This window comes from Rhinolophus sinicus, linkage group LG15 (assembly GCF_036562045.2).
Source record: "Rhinolophus sinicus isolate RSC01 linkage group LG15, ASM3656204v1, whole genome shotgun sequence".
In the NCBI taxonomy this organism is placed as follows: domain Eukaryota; kingdom Metazoa; phylum Chordata; class Mammalia; order Chiroptera; family Rhinolophidae; genus Rhinolophus; species Rhinolophus sinicus.
This window is the reverse complement of record NC_133764.1, coordinates 11,662,366-11,680,892: the sequence shown is the minus strand read 5'-3', so window position 1 is coordinate 11,680,892 and position 18,527 is coordinate 11,662,366. Positions and strand designations below refer to the sequence as shown.

The following is an 18,527-nucleotide window of genomic DNA, read 5'->3' as shown; positions in this document are numbered from 1 at the left end:
TACTGGATAAACAGGGCTTGGGGAAGAACTTTTGGTAGGTAGGGGGTGCCAGACTTGGTGGAAGGTTGAACTGGAGAGGAGCTTTGAGATCTTTTGGGACCTGTCATTTTGCAGCACCTCCCTTCTTTCCCAAGACTTCATTCATTTACAGTTCCAAACAGGGAAAAAGGCAAAGCACCAACCTTGAGCTCCTATTGTGCTAGACCCTTTACATGTATTATCTCACTAAATCTTCACAACTTCCTTGGGGTTTTGGTCCTATATACAGAGGAGACTGAGGCCCAGAGTGGGTGACTTACCCAGAGCAACACAGCTAATCAGCGACCAGGCTAGAACCCAGATTATGTGTTCCAAAGGTTGGTTGCATCCCTAACTGGTGGGGATGCGGCCCTGAACTTGAAGAAAGGAGAGCTTCCTCTCTGCAGCTGAGAAGGCTCTGTGAGAAAGCCCAGAAGTTTCCATGGTAATTTTTAAAGCTCAGCTTGTCAGGCATGAAAAAGTTTTCAGGCCAGTCCATGTGTCTGGGGTATCAGGCAGGAACCCAGTTACAGCCTAGGAGCTTTAAGAGCTCAGATCAAGGCCTTCCCAGGTATCTAAAAACAGTCCTTCTCTGGGGCGGGGTGGGGGGGGAGGGGAAAGTGAAAGAAAGAAACTGGGGGAGTCGAGGTGGGACTCCTCATTGCAGAGGCTGTCAGGTACATTGCAGGTTAACCTCAGCTCCTGCAACTGTGGAATTGTTCAGGGTTGAGAGCAGCAGTCTCTACAACACCCATCTGGTGACCAGAATTTTAGATGAGACATAGATCCAGGTGATGCCATGGTCTCCTCTTGCCTTTCAAGAGGGACAGAGTGGGTGGTAGAGGTGAGAACTTGTATAACGAGGCAGAGGCTGCTGGTCTTTGACCTGGATAGAGGTGATCACTAAGCCCACCTCGGTGGGGAGCCAGAGATGTTTATGAAGCAGCAAAGACTACTAGGGTGACAGGGAGAGGCTGTGAGCCAAGTTAGGTTAAGTGGGATACTTCAAGCCGGCCTGACTTGGTGAGTGGTCTCTAAAATTCTACTGGTACAGGAAGCAGGGCCCGGTACACCCAGGGTTTCAAAGACTCCATATGAAGGAATTAAATGAAGATGAGAGCAGAGTTTGTGATTCAGCAGGAATGGCAGCGAGTCTTTGGGGATGGTAAGTAGAACCTACCCACAATCCACCTGAACCAAAATGTCACCAGGTAGCTGCTGATGTTAGATCTTTAAAAGGGATAAGAACAATTTCAAACCAAACCAAATTAAAAGCTAGGACTATAGAAAGGTATATGCAAAAAAAAAAAGTTTAAAAAAAAGTCTTGGGATCCCCAAATGTACTCATGATGTAAAAATTCCAGGTGAAAGAACAAAAAGCCCAAATGAATAACTAACAAAAGGAAAGAGGCCTCGAAAGAAATGAAGAAAAGCAAACAGAATTTCTGAGGGAACCAAGGGTGAAATTGTAGACATGTCCAAATTGAGTAAGAAAACTGGCAGCTTGTTAGTGTCTGCTGCCCGTGATGCTGGAGGAAGACCACAAATAGCAGCTCTCACTCTTCACAGGGCAACTTTGGAGGAAACCAGACACTAGAGGCAGACTCATGAAATACTTGAGAAGGCCTAACGTGAGGAGAAGGCAACATGGTTTCTGGAGAAAAGGTGGTATCTGGTTTCCTAAAGGCGTGAGGTGGAGTCTGGGCTTGTCAAATTGACTTGGGTTGGAATCCTAACTTTGCTCCTTAAGAACGGTGTGACGTTGAGAAACTCATTTATCTACTCAAACCTCAGTCTTCCCATCTTAAAAATGGACAAAAAGAGACCTACTTTACAAGGTTATTTTAAGGATGACATGCTAGTGTCGTACAGATAGAGATTAGTAGGCACTTCTCTGAATAAAATCTAAACTTCACACTTTTAAAGACTGATTTGGAAGCGAGAAATGGGTAAAAATGGTATTTACATAAGGCAGTCTTCAGGGAAAAATAACCCAACTGTTTTAATGAGCTATCTTTCCCCTCTTAACTCCCACGGCACTGTCTGTACCACTCAGCTTGCTCTGACCTGCAGAAAACGTCCTATTCTATGATCTTCTTGCTTACATTTAGTCTCCTTGACCAGATTGTAAACTGCTCAAGTAAACACTGTCGCCCAACTATTCATTACCGTCCAGATCTTGGGTCAGTGTCAACAGGTCCCTGAAGACCTGGCTGTCAAAGGTGCCAAAATAAAGGTAGCCAGCATCAGGGAGCAGAAACCAAAAGTAACCCTAATGGTACCCTCGCCCAGAGCTGTGGTTTGGCTACAATTGGAATAATGTCTGTGGTTTTGGCTGCTTGCATCTCAAGACTGACATCAGGAAGGTGCATAGAAGCAGCTCAAATTTTCAAGTGGGTGGAAGTGTTTTCCTGAGAACAGCAGGAAACCATGTGGGGTGGGGGGACTCTGGAGTTTAACATGGGGAAAGCAGAGGGGGATAGTCTAACCTGCAAAACCTTTCCAGTATGGCAGTGCCATGGGCTCGTTCCGCCAAGCCAGAACATTACAAGCACGCAGCATCCTTCTTGAAAAGTCTTAAGACAAAATACTGCTTGGAATACTGCATGCATCTTGCCCAAAGGCAGGAAACACAAACAGGATGAAAATAATCAGAAGGTACAAGTCAGTTTGACCAACACATGCACTGAACACATCCGAGATGGAAGAGAATCCGAGGAAACTGGCGACTTGGGAGAAGGCTTCCTTGCCCCTAACCCCTTCCATTTCCTGTTAGAATAGCCAGCTGGGCATCATAAGGCTGTATTCCCTCTACGCCCCTCTCGTCCCTCCCTCTTTTCTTTGTCCCGGACAATGAAACTGCTATTGAGGGCAGAAATGGAGACACTGGGTAAGCAAAAGTGAAAAAAGGGAAATTAAGAATGGGTCATGCCCTCTGAAGGGAGGAGACCTCATGTTGAAAATTCAAGAAACCAAGATGGACATGTTCTTGTATCTTGATCTGGGTGGTGACTGCATGGGTGCATACCTATGTAAAAAGTCAGAGCTGCTTACTAAAGATCTGTGTATCTTACTCTGTATCTTCATTAGAAATCAAAACCAAACAAACGAGCCATAAGCTCCCTCTGTTTGCTATCCTTTATTGAAGGGTCCCACATCCTCAAGGGACCCCAGCCAAACCAGAAACCAGGCAGGTCCTCCAAATATAGCAGGAGGCCTGGGAGGGGAAGGGAATGACTTATGATCTTGCCATACCTCCCTGGAAATAGAAACCACCACAGACAGACAGACAGACAGACAGGGGCTGGGGAAGAGAACTCACCTCACTCTTAGGTTCTCTCCCCTCTGCCCCCACTTGAAAAGAAAGTCAAACACTGGCTACGCAGCACCCCAGCCCCCACCCCACCCATAGCAGCATTTGTGGGACACCCCTCCTGCAAGGGGTGGCCCCAAGGCAGCTTCCCATTGCTCTTCCTTCACTTTGGTTTGCTCCTGGCAACTCCGTGCCCTCTTCCTTCCTTCAGCCTCCGGCCCATCATCCCCAAGTCACCTAGCACCTACTCGGACCTTCTCTGTCATCTCTAGGGCCTTCCTGCCCCAGGGCTTCTGGGGAAGCAGCATCCCAGGCATCCTCTCGTCTCAGCAAGGGGCCCCACCAGGCCCTCTCTGCCCAGAATGTGAGACTCACACGGTAGCTCCACTCTCCTTGAGGTCAGGGGCTGAGCGCTGCCGTCTCATTCGAGGGGGAGTAGTGTATGGGGGGTAGCGGGGCCCTGGGGGCCGCTGGGCTGGGTATGGTTGGGGCTGCTGGGGATAATAGTTGTGCTTTTTAGGCTGGAAGTGCTGGGGTTCAGGCTGTGCAGAACCCCCTCCCCGGGATCGGCCCCCTCCGTCCAGGGAGTTCCTGCGGGGACGGTGGGACCTTCGGGGGCTTGGGGGCCTGCGGGCAGGGGTGGCCACTGGGGGAGTGACCTCCTCAGGGGGCTGGGGTGGAGCTGGGGCCTCCTCGCCGCCCACCCCTGGCCAAGACTCCCGGTGCTGGGGGTTGCTCTTGAAGGGGAAGCGCAGCTTGCAGTCGTGAGGGGGCACGAAGCGCGCCGGGGGCCTGCGTAGACCCCCACCCCGGCCCCCAGAGCCCTGCAGTCCCTGCAGCCGCAACTGCTCCTGCTTGAGCCAGCGAAGGCGGCCACGGCGGAAGGCAGGGTCTTCCTCCATCAACCGAGACACCCGCTCCCAGCTTGACAGGGGCGGCGAGGGGGGCCGTGCTGAGGGCACACGGTCACTGGAGGCCTCCTCTTCTACTGCCTCTGGCCCTGGATGTGTGGTCCAGACGGCTTCATTGGCGTCTTCATTCTCATCCTCATGATCCTGGGTGGGTGGGAGAGGGGTGAGAGAAAAGGAGACGCGACATGAGGCGAGCGGAGTCCTGAGCACAGCAGGTTTGGGAGAAGTCAGAAGGCCCTGGAGCAGCTGGATGTCAAGGGGTCCCCAGAGGGGCTTGGAGATAAGGGAGCTAGAATAGTGGTTTAGGAGCACCGGCCCGAGAGCCAGGGCGTCAGAGCTTAATCCTGGTCTGCCAATTCACAGCTGTGTGGCCCGGATCTTTGGCTTGTAACCTTTCTGTGCCGCAGTCTCCTCACGTGTAAGATGATGACAACAAAAACAGCATAGGATTGTTCTCACAATTAAATGAGTTAAAACCATGTAAAGTGTTTAAAACATTGCTTGGTGCACAGTAGGCGCTCAGCAAATACTGCTGAATAAATAATGTGCCCTGGGGGTGTAGCGGTCAACGAAAAGGGAAGAAAAATACCTGCCATCATTTTAGTGGGGTGGGACAGTTGATAAACGAGTAAGAAAAACATACAGTATAGCCCATACATTGTACTTCAATAAAAAGTGAAATATAAGTGTATATATTTGTTACTATGTATCATTTACATTATATATAAGCATATAGACTATATAGTCTATATAAATTACATGCATTCAGATGGAGGAGGCCAACGGAGGCTGGCTGCAGTGAATGGCCAGGGATTCACGGAGAAGGTACCTTGTAGGAAGCACCTGAAGGAAGTGAGGGCAAGCTATGGGGCTGTCGTGGGAAAGGCATTCTAGGCAGAGGGCACAGGAGGCGCAAAGGCCTTAAGGCAGGAGTGTGCCCAGCAAGTTCAAGAAACAGCAAGGAAGCCAGAGGGCGGGAGTGGAGAGCGTGGGGAGAGGAGCAGGAGCTGTATGTAGGGAAGTAAGCCTTCAGTAACCTGAGCTGTTGTGACTGGCTGCCTGTCACCCCCGTGCGCCCCCCCCCGCCCCGCCCCATTAGAAGGCGAGCTGGAACAGGGCAGAAATTCTGTCTGTTGTGTAGCCCTGGTAGCTAGCACAATGCCTGGTATGCAGTAGGCACTCAAGCATTAGTTAAGTGAATACATGCAAACGGGGTGGTAACACTGCCACTAACAGGGCTATTATGAAGAGTAAACAAGGTGACCCAGGAAAAGCCTCCAGCACAGCGGCTACCACAAAATAAATGCTCACCCATGGAGAGGGGTGGCTATGAGAACGTACACGTACGTGAACATTCATCAGATGGTAGCTTAAAAACTGTGCACTTTGTATCAGTGGTTTTCAGTTTACTGTACCTCAGAAACACCTGGGTACTTATCGGAAATGCAGACTCAAAAATGCTGATTCAGTAGGTATGGGGAGGAGCCTAGGAATCTGCACTGAGTTAGCATCCTGGTGACTGCGGCAGGCAACTCACAAACTACAGAGAGGAGCTGACACACGTCAACACGTTTCTGAAAGGAGGGGGGGAAGGCGGCTGGACCCCGCAGTGGGAGGTTCAGATTCTGAAAGGGGAAAGCTGAGGGGGAGACGGGCAGCCCCCCTTACCTGGGCCAGGGGGATGACCCTCTCCATGCGAAGCATGCGGTCCCTCAGGGCCTGCAGCTCACGGTCCTTGCTGCTGTTCTGCAGCTTCACCTCCTGCAGAATCCCGGTCAGCTTGTCGATGTGAGCCCGGAGGTCCTCCACCTCTGCCCCTCGGGCCCCCTCCTCAGTGCCACCGCCACCGCCACCGCCTTCCTCTTCTCCCACGGTGTCCCAGACATCCCGGGCCACAGCCCTCCAGGCATCGCCGGGCCCCTCCGGCTTGCCATAGGTGCGACACAGCTCCCGCATCTTGAGGGCAGCCAGGGCCTCAATCTCGGCCCGCCCATGGCGGAAGTCGGCCAGGGCCACCTCGTAGCAGATCTCCTTCACGGCCTGCATCTTCAGGTCAGCCATCGTGGTCCAGCGGGGGTCTTTGCCCTGCAGCCGCCGACGCTGGGGGATCTGATAGACCCTGCGCGGGGCCCTGCGCTTGCCACTGCTGGGCAGGCCACAGCGCTTGACGATGGTCTGGACCGTGGTGGGTGGCAGCTGCTCCCGCAAGGAGGAGATGAGCCGCCAGCTCTCTTCACAGGAGCGCTTATCAGAGTCGTCCCCACTGTCAGAGTCCGCATACTGGGGCCAGAGAGAGAGAGAGAGAACAGGAAAAGAGCTAAGAACATCCCAAAGCCCTTGAGCCCTAACAACACCAGAAACACCCATCAGAACCACAAAGCCTCAGACAGCTGCTTCATCTCTGCTTGTCTGTGCCACAGAAATGACAACAGCGTCTCCCTCACAAGGCCATCGTGAGGGCTAATGGATGCTAAGTGTGGAGAACAGTGGCTGGCACAGAGAGAATGTCCGATAAGTACAAGCTGTAACTGTACCAAATCTAGATTTCATGCATGTGTATCACTGCTCAGGATAAGGTTTAACATTTAAAAGTAAGCCCACGTAAAGAACCACGTTAAGTAAATAATAGTACAGGTGGTGCTTAGCGATGGTAAAAATCATAAAGGTACCCCAGGATCGAGTGGAGTCCAGGAAGCCCTGGTCAACTGGGAGGAACCCTAGTTCTCTGCACAGTGTCCTCCCCGAGTCACATTTCTCTCAGCACTGTCTCCCCCTAAACACCACCCCCACCCGTCCCCATGTCCACTCCCGACTCGGGCTCAGACAGCATGAACCAAAAGCGGAGTCGGGCTGCGGCACGGCAGGCCTAGCGCTCACATGCCCAGCAGCCCATCGCTGGCCTCTGCACGCCCAACTGTGCCCTCCAGCCAACCCCTCACCAGTCGCTGCTGCTCCAGCAGAAGATCAGCCTCCTCCTTTTCTTTCCGGTACTGATTCTCTAGATCCTGCAGCCTAGAGTTGCGGAGGGAGGGAGGAAGAGCTGTGTGGGGTTCTGGAGCCACCTCAGTGGGGTGTCTGGCAATGGGAGCTGGGGCCTGAGAGACGGTCAGGGCCGCAGGGCACGAGACCCTCCCCTCATACCTCTTCTCCATCTCCAGCTTGATGTCAATGCCTTGCTGCTCCAGCAGCTCCTTCTGGGCAAAGTTCCAGTCAACGGGCTCAGAGGGTGGTCCTGGGGGTGGGGGGACCCCTCGTTCCCGTTCCAGCCGTGCCTGCTCCGGATGATTGAAGCGGAAAACGTGGTTCTTGCCCATCACAATCCTATTCCCTGGAGATAGCAGGGAAAAGTGGGTTCACTCACCCATAGCAGCAAATTCACCCCCACACCCAAGGCATACAGGGTCTTCTTGCCCACAAGTCCCAGGGGCCCTGACACCATCTCTCTTATGATCCTACGTCTGAGGGCAGTCAAAGCCAAGCCTCCCCGAGCTGAACACAGGAACCACTCCGTCCCTGACAGCCAAAGTGAACTGGGGAAGCTTGGCATCCTCCTCCTGTTTCCCCCGGGCAGTAAGAGAAACCAAAACCTGACTGCTTTATCTTCACTTTCTAGTTCCTTCATCTCCCCATGCTGTTTCCTATTTATTTCTGGGTGTTGCCCTAAGATTCACCCAAGAATCCCTGCCCTGGGCACTTCCGATGCACAGCCATGTCCAGAACCCTCATTTTGTAACACATCCTCTACCTGACTTTAGCACCAGTGGCTCGGTCACTAGTTTCCCATTGACATAGGTCTCGGCTCCTTCACAAGGCTCCAGGGTGACCACCACTGAGGGAGGGAGAGAGGAAAGGAAAGCATTAGACTCTGGGGGGAAGGGAGTTATGGTCAGATTCCCATCTTGCATTTCCTCCCCCAAAAATACATGCACCCCAATGCCACCCTCCCAGTACCTGTTGGGGGTGCCATGGCCCCTCTGGTGGCAGGCAGTAAGGGAAAGGAAGAGCAGAAGAAGGGTTAGAACCCTAGCTAAAATTCCCAAGTGCATCTGCAGGGGTTCCGTACTCACTCCCCACCATCTTCCCCACAGCAGCTTAACAAACCAGTAATTATCAGGGGGCTGTCTCTCATAGCCAACTGGTCAGCAGGTCTTGTCATTTCGGCCTTCCAGATGCCCATTCCTTCCTTTCCAACTAATATTATCCCTGGCCTGACCTGGATTCCTCCAGCATACACCCAGCCCACTTGTCTAATGCATCTTGCAAAATACCACCTGACTAATCGTCTCAAGCCATGGCCAACAGATCAGTTTCTTCACAGGACAAGATAAAGTCAACCCAACTCAAACATCTATCAAGGAGTCTTCTGTACAAATCCCCAAGCCTGCTGCTTGCTGGGACACAAAGATGCATGAGGCAGCTTCCTGCCCTCAAGGAGCGGTGTCCTGTTGTCATGGAGGGAGCCCTGACAACAGCTAAGGAGCCTGGATCCCAAAGATCCAGGCTCCTTAGCTTAGGGACACTAAGCAAGTCACCCAACTTTTGTGAGCTATAAAATTGGAGTCTTTCTTTACAGAGTGGTTGAAAGCTCAAGCGGTGAATTCTTATTTATATTATAAGCAATAGAGAAACCAGAGTGAATTGTAAGATAGGGCAGTGCTGGATGCGACTACTGACCCTAGGGGAGTACAAAAAAGCAGAGAGGAACTCAGCTTAGGGGCAGAGGACTGGAAATGATTATGGGGAAGTGATTACTTCTGAGCGGATACTTGAAGGTAACCTCAAATTTCAAGGGACAGAAACGATGGAGAAAAGGAAAAAAGGAGCTAAGGCATCCTCTTGTGTCCCAGAAGAGCAACAAAAGAAGATGGCAGAGGAGAGGATGGCATGGCTATTAATGGCACCCAAAATTCATTCATTCATTCCACAAATATACTGTATCCCTACTGTCTGCCAGGCACTATTTTAGGTCATACAAATACAGCAAAAATAAAACCCAAAATTCCTGCTCTTAAGGAACTCACTTCCAGCTGGTAAGAGACAATAAACGAGTAAATCAGGAGGTAATCTAAAGTCAGGAAGGGACAGGCCAGGCGAGGAGATGATTTTGCTTCAGCTGGCCAGGGCAGCCTTGTCCACGTCCATGAACCCACAGCAATCCGTACTGAGGCGGCCTAGAGCAGAGCTACATTCAAACCCAGTTCTGCCATCTTCTAGCCGTTGGTCTTGGTCAAATTCCCTAACCTCTGAGAGCCTCAGTTCCCTCACCTGAGCTGCATGAGAAAAAGCAAAGGCACAAAGTACATGATAAGCACAGATGATCAATGCTAACTGTTCTTCCAGGTTCGTACCCACCTCCTCACTGCCTGTCTCTAGTCAAGTCTTAAACCTGCTGTAAGAACAGAGGCCCAAAGGGACTGAACCTTGAGAGCTCCCAATCTCGGGGGTACAGAATCATCAGCTGCTTTTACTGTGATGCAACAGTTTTATGCCTGTCTGTTATCTCCCCAAATACACTCAGCTCCTGAGGGTGGGCTCACTCCTTTGCCCTTGGAGGATTCTGCTATCACCCCAGCACATGGCTTGAGGTAACCACAGAACAGGAACTCGGCAGTAACTCACTGGGCTGAACTGATTCAACAGCTTTCAGCCCACAATGCCGGAAGCGTCTGCTGCCACTGGGGACCTGAACGAGACCAGAACGACTGCATTAACCTGCTGGCCCTGAACCAACTGAAGCCCAACGGGCATGTCTTAAACCTGAACTGTAAGCCACACCATAGTGCCTTTTCTTATTTTTAAAAATGTGCTGACCTTGCATGCCCTATTTTCCTGTGTCCTCGAAAGCGTTAGGCTAGGCAATCCTTCCAGATTTGTGAGGCACAATGCATGGGCTCCAGTCGACAGAGAGCTCTTTGTAACATCTCCTGCCACCCTGCCCCGCTCATGTCCCAGAGCTCAACTTCACTTGGGCCTAACTGAACCCAAACCATTCCATTTTTCAAAAATGACTGAACCAGCACAAAATGGTGACCCCAAAATACACCCTGAATCACGTGTATTGTTTTGTTGATGTCAGACAGGCTACTACCTTCACCCTTAGGGCTTGTGATTCCTAAAACCTTTTCTGCTCTGGCCATATAAGGACTAAAAATCTCAGAAAGTTTTGGAACCAGAGGGATACATAGGCCAATTAACTCCCAGGAACCGTTGCGGTCATAGCTGGATAGATAAGCAGGTTTTCCAGAGATAAATTCAGATAGCCCACTGAAAGGAACACAATCTTTCATAAAAAATGGCCAGGGTGCTATTTTAGGCTAAAAAAATCAAGGAAGAGGGCAGGATCTCCTCTTCACCAAAAGCTCACACTCTGCGAACCAGTGTTGTCTAGTCCCTGCCCCTGGCTGCAGTCTGCATTCTCAGAGTGGGTGCACACAGCCAGGCTCTTGATAGTCCCCCACTACTGACTGCGAGCTCGAAGTCCCCATGAGGGCGAGGACACATCTCCTCTTCCATGGCTGCACACCCAGTGCCCGATTCAGTATGTGGGTGGAACGTAGGGCCTGATTCTCACCACCCCACTCTCACTCCCTCAGCCATTACCTTCTCCGTCCTGCTGAGCGATGCTCCGGAACAGACAGTGTTGCTCCCGAATGAACTGGCCGGTCAGCTTGATGTCCACGTCTACCTGACCAACCCTGGGGAAGCAATGGCCGACATAGTCTGTGCATGCCAGACGTTCGCCAAGCCCCTTCTGAACACAAGTTCATCCAGCTCAGTGAGCCAAGTGTAATTATTCCCATTTCACAGATGAAGAAGCTGGGGCTCAGAAGGTAAAGCAACTTGCCCAAGGGCATGCAGCCCGGCAGTGGTGAGCTGGGATTTGCGCCCAGATCTGCCTAACTCCAAAGCCCGTCCTCAGTCACTGCGTTACCCAGCAGAGGAGAAAAGAGAACCTGCAGCGGGCTGGGCGCCCTCTGCTGCAAGCCTCCCACCATCCTTTGGGCTGATCCCTCTGAGAGCCCACTTCCTACGAAGGACAGCTAAAATGTCTGTGGTGGGACAGGAAGAGGCACCCTCACCCCTTTCACTCCAGGAGGTGACCTTAGAGGCATCAAGCCCAGAGATACGTTTGCAATAGCCAGTGAAGCCACCTGCCATGTAGTCACTGCTCCTCAACAATATGGGACCCAGGACATGTTTCCCTCCCCGCCCAGAGGTGTCCCACAAGGGGGGGCCAAGGCAGTGGTGCTAAGGGCTAAGAACGCGGTGGTGTAAGTTTCTGACCCACTCCTCTGCCCCAGTACATCAGGAGCCATCCCCACAAGCACTGGCTCAGTTTAGTCCCAGGAGGTGTCTCACCCACACCAAAGTGGTGAGAGGGGCAGGACAGCCACTGAGCAGCCAGGCTCAGCACCTTCTCAGGAAGCCCTGAGAGCGAGCAGGGCTGTGGTGTCACCAGTGAGGTCACTGGGAAAGGGAGTTACCAGTGTGGCCGTCCCTCTACAACCACACACCAAAAGGAGAGGCAGCCCCACAGGCCACTGAGTGAACACTACCTGGTGACGCCATCTTTGATGTGGTAGAGCAGACATTCTGACATCAGGGGGTCTTCATTCAGGTTTACCAGGTGGGGAGTCTGTGGTGGGAGGAAGGTGGTCAGGGGAAGGATCATGAGAGCCCGCCAGAGGGGGACACAAAGGGGAAGGCGGGCAAGGAGCTTCAGCAGACATGCCTCCAGGTTCCAGCACTGTCACTGCTCCCCGTCCCCTCACTCAGAGAACTGCCCCCCTCCTTACTCTCACTACCCCAGTCGCACTTCAGGATAGCCTGACCCACCTCTCCTCACATACAAGGGGCCTACAAATTGCCCCCACACATTTACCCTCTCCCCGGTCAGCAGCCCTTCCCAAGGCCCCATTTCTTCAGAGGCACCTCCACGCATCCTTGTCCCTGACTGGAAACCTTAGAATCCACCTGCGCTCGCCTCTCCCTTCCCTGTATTTCCCTCTGTCCCCAAGTCTCATCATTTCTTCCTTCAAAATGTATCCTGCCACTTTTGGAGAGTACAAGAGGAGTTAGGTTAGGGGACTGGTACTTCCCACCTTTTATTCCAGCTTCAATGTCTTAGAAGCACAGATTACTTTTACAATTATAATTAAAAACTACAGTGTCAGTTCAATTCAAAAGCATACAGAACACACCCGTTTCTCAAAGCAGACTCCCCACTCTTCCCCGGCCAGTGCCAGTCCCCAGGCCGGCTTCACCTTGGGCCGGGGTCACGGCAGCAGCTGCCTGGTGCTGTCCCTGTCGAGGCCTCCCTGACCTGACCAAACGCACCCACACAGCTGGCCGATCACTGTGCTGCTCCACACTGAAAACCCAGCCCGTTCCTGCCCCAAAAGCACCTTTTCCTGACTACTGTTTCTCTCGTAACACCCCGCCCTCCCCAGGCATGTAACTCAGGGCAGCATGCAAACTTTGTTCCCTCTACACCCCCCTCATGCCACTGCTGCCAAGCCTGGGGAAGTCTCCCTCCCTACCACCTGCTGCCGGCCCACCTTGCCACAGGCCTGCCCGAATCCTGCCATCTCCAGGGGTCTCCCGGCTTCCTACTCACACCACACCACGGCTGTGTCATGCTTCTCCACATAGACCTCTCCAGCTGGCACGCCGTGCCCACCTGACTTGAACCTGCTTTTCATGCTGGTATCCCTGGGCCTCCTCCACGTCAGGGTCCCAGTCCACCTATCCAAACCCCTTTCCGGGGCCCCTTCTCTCCTTCTGTGCTCCCACCCAGTGGACCACTAAGACTCACTCCACGAGACCTCCTGCATCCCTAACCCCCCCGTGAGCTGTTCCTCATGTTCCCTCGCCTGGATCAGCCTCCCTCACAGCCCCACCCCATCCCCACCTGTTAAAATCACTCACTTCCCTCACAGTCTGTCTCAAACGCCACTTCTTCCACGAAGCTTTCCTAAGCCTTCCAACTGAACACAAGATCCCCTGCCTCCATTCTATAAGGATTTACTTTCTCCCATGTGGTGCTGGGCAGGACAGAGATGACTCGAAACCCAGACGCTGCTATCCAGTCAGTAAGGAAATCAGAGTCAAGCTGGGGAGATAAGACTTGGTCCAGAAAGACCACTACAAGTGAGAAGCGTATGTGTCATAGTAGAATTTCTGATCTTTTCACACCCTGACGTAGCTCATTCGTTCATTCACTCATTTATTCCCAGGAGTTGAGTGCCACCATCCTGTGGGAGGGGCTCACATACAAAGATGAATAAAGTGAAGAACTATGGGAGCTGGTCTTTGACAATGAGGGCAGAGACATGAAGAAGAAAGTGTTCCAGGTGAAAGGAGTTTGAACAACAGCACAGGGGCAGGAAAGCACAGGCTGTAGGTAAACAGCCAGCAGTCAGGGTCCCGTATTTCTTTGGCAGGCCCCTGAACAATGATCCCAGGTCCATGCCCATGGTGGATACGAGGTGTATCCATGTGTCTGCCCCTCCACCCAGACACCCCAACGATCACTGCTGCCACACTTCCTCTTCTCCCAAGAGACAATCACGCTCCTCCCAACACTGCAATGTCAGGAATGGCAAACACTGAAGGGCTCTGGGAGCAGAAAGCGATCTATCCCTAAGGAGAGGGGACATGATTTAGGGCAGTGCTTTTCAATCTTTGTTCAGCCCTGGAACCCTTTGTTCAAATGAAACCTTACCTAGAAGCCTAATACGTCAAGCAGATAAGCAGGGAGCCGCTCAGGCCCAGGCTGGGGGTAGAGGATGCAGAGTCTGGTCCTGCCCACCCCCCCACCACCCTCTCCCAGCCCTTGTGAAGGAAGTTCCAAGCCATGTTTGAAAATCACCTATTTTAAAAGTCCTTAGGCCTGGTGGTGGAGATCCCAGAAAGAGGGGACTTTCCCTAAGGCTTGTGGCTCTCTCCAAAACCAACTGTAGCTTTTCCCCTAGGACCCAATTACCTGGAGTTTATGGTTAGCGCCACAACTCTTAGCTTCACCCTGCCTTGGGCAGTGACCCTATCAGACCCCTGCCTGGGCAATGAGGCCCCCTGACCCAGTCTGACTTTTCTTAGTACCCAGCCCAGCTCAAGCTTTCCCCTCCTCTCCATGCAGGTGGGTAAGCCAGTTACCCACCTAACCATTCCCAGGTTGTAACCACCCCCACCAAACCCACTTCCCCATTTCTGAGTCCCCATTTCCCCTCTCCCTTCTGAAACACGCATGCCTTTTAAACATATGAAAATATATTTTTTGGGCCGGCCCGGTGGCTAAGGTGATTGGGGCACCATGCTTCTAATGCTGAGGTCGCCAGTTCGATTCCCACATGGGCCAGTAAACTGCACCCTCTACAGCTAAGATTGTGAACAATGGCTTTCCCTGGAGCCGGGCTGCCATGAGCAGCCAGAGCTCGGTGTGAGCTGCCGTGGGCTACTGTGTAATGCCATGAGCGGCCGGTGGCCAGCGTGAGTGGCCAGCAGCCAGTGTGAGCAGCCGGCGAGAGCTGCTGTGAGCAACCGACCGACAACCAGCGACCGACTGCCTCAGCTGGGGGGAGCGCAAGGCTCACAATACCAGCATGGGCCAGGGAGCTGCGTCCTACACATATAGACTGAGAAACAACAGCTTGAAGGGGGGGGGCAGGAGAAGGCGGGGGAGACAATATATTTATCCTCATTACCTTGAGAAAATGCAAAAGTAAAAATAAACTACCCTAAGACACCTTTTTAACCAATCAGATTGGCAAAGATCAAAACGTTAAAGAGGGTGAGGGAATCTGGGCTCCCTTGTATGTTGCTCCCGGGGGTACAAAATGACATGGTTATCATCTTTGGAGGCACTATGACAAAATAGGTCAAAATTTTACATGGCTACCATTTAACCACAAATCACCACTTCTAGGAATTCGTTCTACAGATAGCAGACTAAAAAGTTATCCTACATCTAGAGAATATTCTGACACGATGAAAAAGAATGGACAGAATCTTAATATACTGTTATATGACAAAGTAAAGTATAAAGTAGGCAACCACTACTATTCCAAAGACAAGCCGTGTGTGTGTGTGTGTGTGTGTGTACATGCGCATACACACGTGGCTAATCATACAGTGTGTGCATACACTACCTCCAGAAGAACACATCAGGAACTGCTAATAAGGCTTGCCTCTGAGAGCGAAACCTGAGGGTGTGAAGGAAGGAAACTTCTTTTTCACCTTTAACAGCTCACAGCACCATGTGAAGGTTCTCTGTGGTGCATTTCACTGTCAAAAGAACAATTACAAAAACAAAACAACTCGCCCTCTAGTTGGTCCCTGGGACTTCAGTAGGTGGCATCCCTGTGCAGTGGGAGACCTCCAGAGAAAAAAACACCCATCCATCAATTTCTCCACCCCTTTCTACCTTTTTCCATCACTGCAACTGTGGTGTAAGTTCCTCCAGTACAAGGCATCCCAAGGTAGCTGCAAGCCATGCTGAGAGCCATCCATAGCCCTCCCCAAGACGGGGACCTCAGAAGGACCCCAAAGCCCTGGGTACCCAGCTGCAGACCAGGTCCCTCAGCTCGACCTGCCACCCTCCATCACCCACAAGTAGCTCTCTCATTCCCTCACTGTGCTTTGGCCCAGGCAAAGCAAACCCCTCTCCTCTTTTCAGATCCCTGTTCAACGATCCCTACGTGCCCAGTCTCCTAGTCAGCCCTGACCTTATGAAACCAGGAGGGGCCTCTTTCCAATAACCCACCACCTCTCCCAGGCAGCCCCCAGGACCCTGTCTGCCCCACGCACAGTGTATCTGACTTAGTGCCTGATCCTATCGTGCTTTATAAGGTGCACCAGACAGGCATAGCTGGCTCTCCAGTGGGCCAGGAAGTTCCTGATTAACTCAAACTGGCCTCCATATGATCCCTTCGTCAGTATGCACAGCCCGTACAACTGTGCTGGCTGTCTACAGCCCACGTCCGTTCTGATTGGTCTGTCCCTGTGCCGTGCTGGTTGTTAAAGACTTTGAATACCATTCCTACCTCCAGCTGAGCCTGATCACTCTTGTCCTGCTTCCTCCCTCCCTCTAGCCTTTCCTTCCTTCCTCTCAGCAAAGATTTACTGAGCACCCGCTACAAAGCAGGCACGTGACAGGTGCTGGTGTGCTCTGCTCCCGACACTTCCCCGTGTTTGCTTAGCCTGACATTCTCCCTGCTCCTCTCTACCTCCAAATCCCAACCATCTTTCAGGGTCCACTTTCAAAACCACCTTCTCCAGGAAACCAGTTTCCATTCACCTCCAAGCTACAGTGATGCTACCATCTTTAAACCTCTCACTGCCATTTACAATCAACACCTTGCTGTTTGGTGCTTCTCTTTTATTCCCTTTAGCTTTGCTTTCCCAAGTTATCCTTTTAAAAACGTACTTTTAGCTAACTTTTTGAGTAGGTACTACATGTACAGCGTACAGAATTCAAACGAGACAAGACTATACAGTGAATAAGTCTCTGTCTCCACCAACTTCCCATCTCCCAGGTCAACTTCCTCTCTCCTGGGGTAACCACTGTACCCAGTTTCTTATGAATCCAGAGATAACTTCTATGCATAAACTCACACACACACACACACACACACGAGGTTATGTTCGTAAACACCTAGAGTCTAAGCAGCTCTTGAAATCCCCCTACAGGCAGGGGCCATCATCCTCTTGTGCTCCCTAGAGTCCCTGGACACAAGCGTTTCTGAGCGCTTGCCTCACTGGCTGACTGTCAGATGGAGAGAGAGAAAGGGCAGGGATGGCCAGAGAGGAGGTGGCAGGAGTGGGGACAGATGATGAGGGAACAATTCAGAGAACTCAGAGGTCAGGGTTAGAACTTGTCACCCTCCCACTCCCCAACCATCTTCTCTAAGGATCCAGAGTCTCCTAGGCCGCCCCAGGCCTCTTCACCCAACCGCTCACTCACCTTCTTAGGAGAGAAGACACCCACGGTTCCCCCGTCCTCCCGGACAGCCACCCCCATCTCAGCAAGCAATGCTTCTCTGCAGTCAAGGAGAAACAAATGTTAGTCTTGTCGCCACTACCCATGAACTCCTCCCCTGCAGAGCCTGACCTTCCCTCCCCACCCCGTCTTCCAGGGCTCCAGCTGTTGCCCCTGCGCCTCACACCTCTCCATCCTCAGGGCTTCTGTCTTGCGTAGCTTCTCCTCCCAGGTCTCATTCAGCTCAGCTATGATCTTCTCTGTCTCCTGGGGGCATGAGATGGACAGGAATCAGGACAGTCTAGGACAAGCACCTACTGTGGGGGTCATACCACTCCTGGGATTCCTTCTTCCTCTTCAACTCTGGCTTTGGAGAACTACACTCCCATCAGCCCCCAGGCCTGGCCAGCTCCAGCTTCCCACCTGCAGCCTCTCCATGGCCTCCTCAGGCCCAATCTGGGGCTCGGCGTTGGGGGAGAATGATGGTTCCAGTTCCCCATTGTGTGCAGGGGGAGATGAGGGCGAAACTGGGGCAGGGGGAGACGATATAGCTGGCAGAACACCTCCGGGACTCCCCTCATCCACCTTCAGGCCTGGGAGGTCAGAGAAGTCAAAGAAAGAGGCTAAGGAAAGATGGAGCTAATTGGAGACATAAAGGAGGCCTCAGAGAGACCATCTGGAAGGACTTCAGAAGACAGCAGGTCAACCTCCACCAATCAGGAAGCCCTCCTATACAACCTTAACAAAGGGGCACCAGGTCTGCTTGTTCCCCTGTAGAAACGGAGGGCCCATTACTGAACAAGGCAGCCAGTTCCTTCCATTGTTAGATGACTCACTATCAGAAAGTTCTTAGCTGTGCTGAGCTGAAATCTGAGTCCTGTTACGTGTGCCCATTATTTTAAGTTCTGGCCTCTGGGATAGGAGTGACTATATTGCTTTCTCTTTTGCAAGACTATCCTTCAAATGTGGGAAGGTGAACATCATGTCTACCTTACCCTTCTCTTCCCAAGAATTGACACCGTTATTCCCTCCATTGTGCCCCTCAACACCCTGGGAAGGACCCCAAGACTGAATAAGGAGTCCACACCTGACACAGTCAACGTGGATTCTACATCCTCTGAAACAGATACCGTTTTGTGTCAATGAAGCTGAGCATTACATTTTAGAAACCATTCCACTGTTGACTGTTGTTAAGCTTATGGTCAACTAAACCCCTGACATTTCATAAGAACATCATCAAGGGGTGATAAGTTCCCTCTCCGTATCTGTATCCATGTCAGTGAGGACATGAAGGGCTTTGTGGTCAGTG

General features: G+C 51.9%; 1 protein-coding gene across 5 annotated transcripts in view; it reads right to left on the bottom strand.

The window, feature by feature from the left end:
- Positions 1 to 3,138: 3,138 nt before the first annotated feature.
- The window catches only part of KIF1C (kinesin family member 1C), a 22,257-nt gene continuing 6,868 nt past the window's right edge, over positions 3,139 to 18,527 (bottom strand). For all 5 annotated transcript variants that reach the window (XM_074320514.1, XM_074320512.1, XM_074320513.1 and 2 more), the window contains exons 14-23: positions 17,642 to 17,811; positions 17,406 to 17,485; positions 17,204 to 17,279; positions 11,799 to 11,878; positions 10,843 to 10,937; positions 7,988 to 8,071; positions 7,384 to 7,570; positions 7,182 to 7,254; positions 5,911 to 6,522; positions 3,139 to 4,386 (exon numbers count right to left, since the gene is read on the bottom strand). In XM_074320514.1, coding sequence (XP_074176615.1) covers positions 3,703 to 4,386; positions 5,911 to 6,522; positions 7,182 to 7,254; positions 7,384 to 7,570; positions 7,988 to 8,071; positions 10,843 to 10,937; positions 11,799 to 11,878; positions 17,204 to 17,279; positions 17,406 to 17,485; positions 17,642 to 17,811 — 2,141 coding nt within the window. In that variant the 3' untranslated portion in view covers positions 3,139 to 3,702. The remainder of the gene's footprint in view (positions 4,387 to 5,910; positions 6,523 to 7,181; positions 7,255 to 7,383; positions 7,571 to 7,987; positions 8,072 to 10,842; positions 10,938 to 11,798; positions 11,879 to 17,203; positions 17,280 to 17,405; positions 17,486 to 17,641; positions 17,812 to 18,527) is intronic.